General features: G+C 41.1%; 1 protein-coding gene across 1 annotated transcript; it reads right to left on the reverse strand.

The window, feature by feature from the left end:
• Positions 1-712: 712 nt before the first annotated feature.
• LOC118360383 (iroquois-class homeodomain protein IRX-1-like) lies at positions 713-2417 on the reverse strand. Its single transcript, XM_035739647.2, has 2 exons — positions 1990-2417; positions 713-1761 (listed from the first exon to the last, which is right to left on the reverse strand). Exons 1-2 carry the CDS (start codon positions 2194-2196, stop codon positions 988-990), a joined length of 981 nt encoding a protein of 326 aa, XP_035595540.1. The 5' UTR covers positions 2197-2417; the 3' UTR covers positions 713-987.

Here is a 2417-nt window from a genome sequence, read left to right on the forward strand (position 1 = left end):
ACCCTTTGACTTGACATGGAAAACTGGGTGATTCTGTGATTAGCAAGGGACAGGATTATCCAGTCTTTCACCTCCAACTCTGTAGATACTGTATGCTCTCCTGTTGTATGTTAGTTCCTCTCCTACACAAACACACCACACAATCTCTCTCTACCTGTGGAGGTTTGGAGATGCAGAACACTTAACCCGTTTCCATTTATACTTCCCATGAAGATAATATAGATTTGTATTACATTGTGAATATTTTATACTAATTTAAAGTTCTGCTGTATTATATTGAACAGGCATGCAGTTTATTTTTTTGGCCAATGTGGTCAGTTGCCTAAGGTAGGCCATTTGTGGAGGCCATTATCATCCTGCATGGACCAACAATGAGTTAACCTAATACATGAATTTTAACAGATCTAGGTTTGATATGTAAATTCTATAATGTTTTATCAATGAAATTATAACCCATTTTTTGTAGATGGTTGTTATTCAACAACAGTCAGCTTGCTTAAACTTCCTAACATTAGATATATTGGCAATATGCATGGATACATGCGTCTGAAACTATAATAAGCTACACGAGAATGTAAAATAATGTAACATTTCAGTCGAAATCAGACTGTCGCTTTACCAGACCTTTCCCAACCCAAATAGCCTGCTGTAAGAACTGATCCTTGAAAATAGTGGAACACACACGAAAATGTTATTTTATATTTTGAGCGATTTTATTTTACCAATATATTTTTTTGTGATAAGACAAATGAAATAAGAATTTACAGATTGTTCATCGAAAATATATATACACATATGTGCACATAACATGTTCCGTAAGAGTTATTGGTCTTACAAGTAGCCTAACAAACATATACCCAGCATTTTCATCGCAAATTAGTCCACGTTTAAACGTCAAAAAGTAGACCCACGCCATGGAATTTGGTATTTTAAAGTGCATAAGATGTAAAAATTTGTCCTCGACTGTTTTAAATAATAAATGCTCTGTTATAGAATATCGTGAGCAGGGTATACGGGAATGTATAGTCCGTTCCTTGATGACCATTCTGCCCAGAATTTGCCAACTTGTGTGCCAGGATGACATGCACTGTACTGGGGCTTTTTCCCCGTTTCCGATGTCGCGGTTTCTGCCAAAGACCATATTTTGGGTTTTTGACACTCAACGTTATCTTTACTTTCCAGATTAGCTGGAAATGATTTGGGTTCTGTGTCATTCTTTACCACATTTCCCGCGTGCGCCGCGAGCCTACCAGCTCTATTGTCGTCGTTTGACTGTTTCACAAGGCGCTTATCCACCGGCTCTCTCGTTGAGTTGGATACTCTATGTCCAATATCCTCATTGTCATCTTCGGTTGGAGGATCTATCTCATCTTCTTCGTCCAAACGGGTTTTCTGCAGAGAGCCCTCGCCCTCCTCTTCGTCGCTCTCGCCCTCCTCGTCAGATTTCCCCTTGGACACCCAGTTTACCCTATTATCCTTCTTCAGTCGTCGCCTGGCGTTGGCAAACCAAGTGGACACCTGCGTGAGGCTCATCTTGGTTACAATAGCAAGCATGATCTTCTCACCCTTCGTGGGATACGGGTTCTTAAGATGCTCGTTCAACCAGGCCTTGAGCGCGCTGGTGCTTTCCCGGGTAGCCACCTTGGCGACCCTGATCAGGTCATCGGTTGCGCCTGGTCGGTATTGCGGGTAGAATGGACCTCCTCGGCCGAGAAGCGCTTGATGATATGGAGAGACAGCTTTCAGGTCGAAAGAGTTGTTCTGAAAACATAAGAGAACGTGATTAGATTATATGTTTAAATTCGTGCATAACTGACCACATTGATTTGTGAAGTGTGTAATTACGCATTACATTTAATTGGTATTAAAAAGGTCTGTAGAATGCTTTCTTTTTCCGACATTTATAAATTATGAATACATTTAGACAATTAGATGGAAATGTTATTGATTAGGTATACAATAGAGAAAACATATAGTCAAATAATTTACCATGTTCGCAATGTATCTGTGGTGTGGATAGGGGATGAAGTTGTATCCCTGTAGTCCGGAATATGTCAAAGGTACCCCAGCCATCGCAGCAAGATAAGGGGCTTGTTGCTGTTGTACCCCAGCTGGACCTCCCAAAAACGGTATCTGATATCCAGGGGGCATGTTGATATTTCTCTCAAAGAAGTTGCCTGTTTGTGACGCAGGCATCCTTACCTCCTGACTATCAGAGCTTGAATGACAGTAATGTGCACCCTCACCAGCTCTAAATATACCCCTATCCAGTAATGGGCGGTTCTTAACCGCGGTGATTGACAGTTACGTTCAAAATACCTCGCTTTCACTCGCACCAAATCCCATCAAAGGAGAACTCCGCTGTTCCTTTTAACGGGTTCTTAAAGGCGCTAAATAGACTGTGTAACTCAAACCAA

The sequence above is a fragment of the Oncorhynchus keta genome, chromosome 28, assembly GCF_023373465.1.
Source record: "Oncorhynchus keta strain PuntledgeMale-10-30-2019 chromosome 28, Oket_V2, whole genome shotgun sequence".
Lineage (NCBI taxonomy): Eukaryota > Metazoa > Chordata > Actinopteri > Salmoniformes > Salmonidae > Oncorhynchus > Oncorhynchus keta.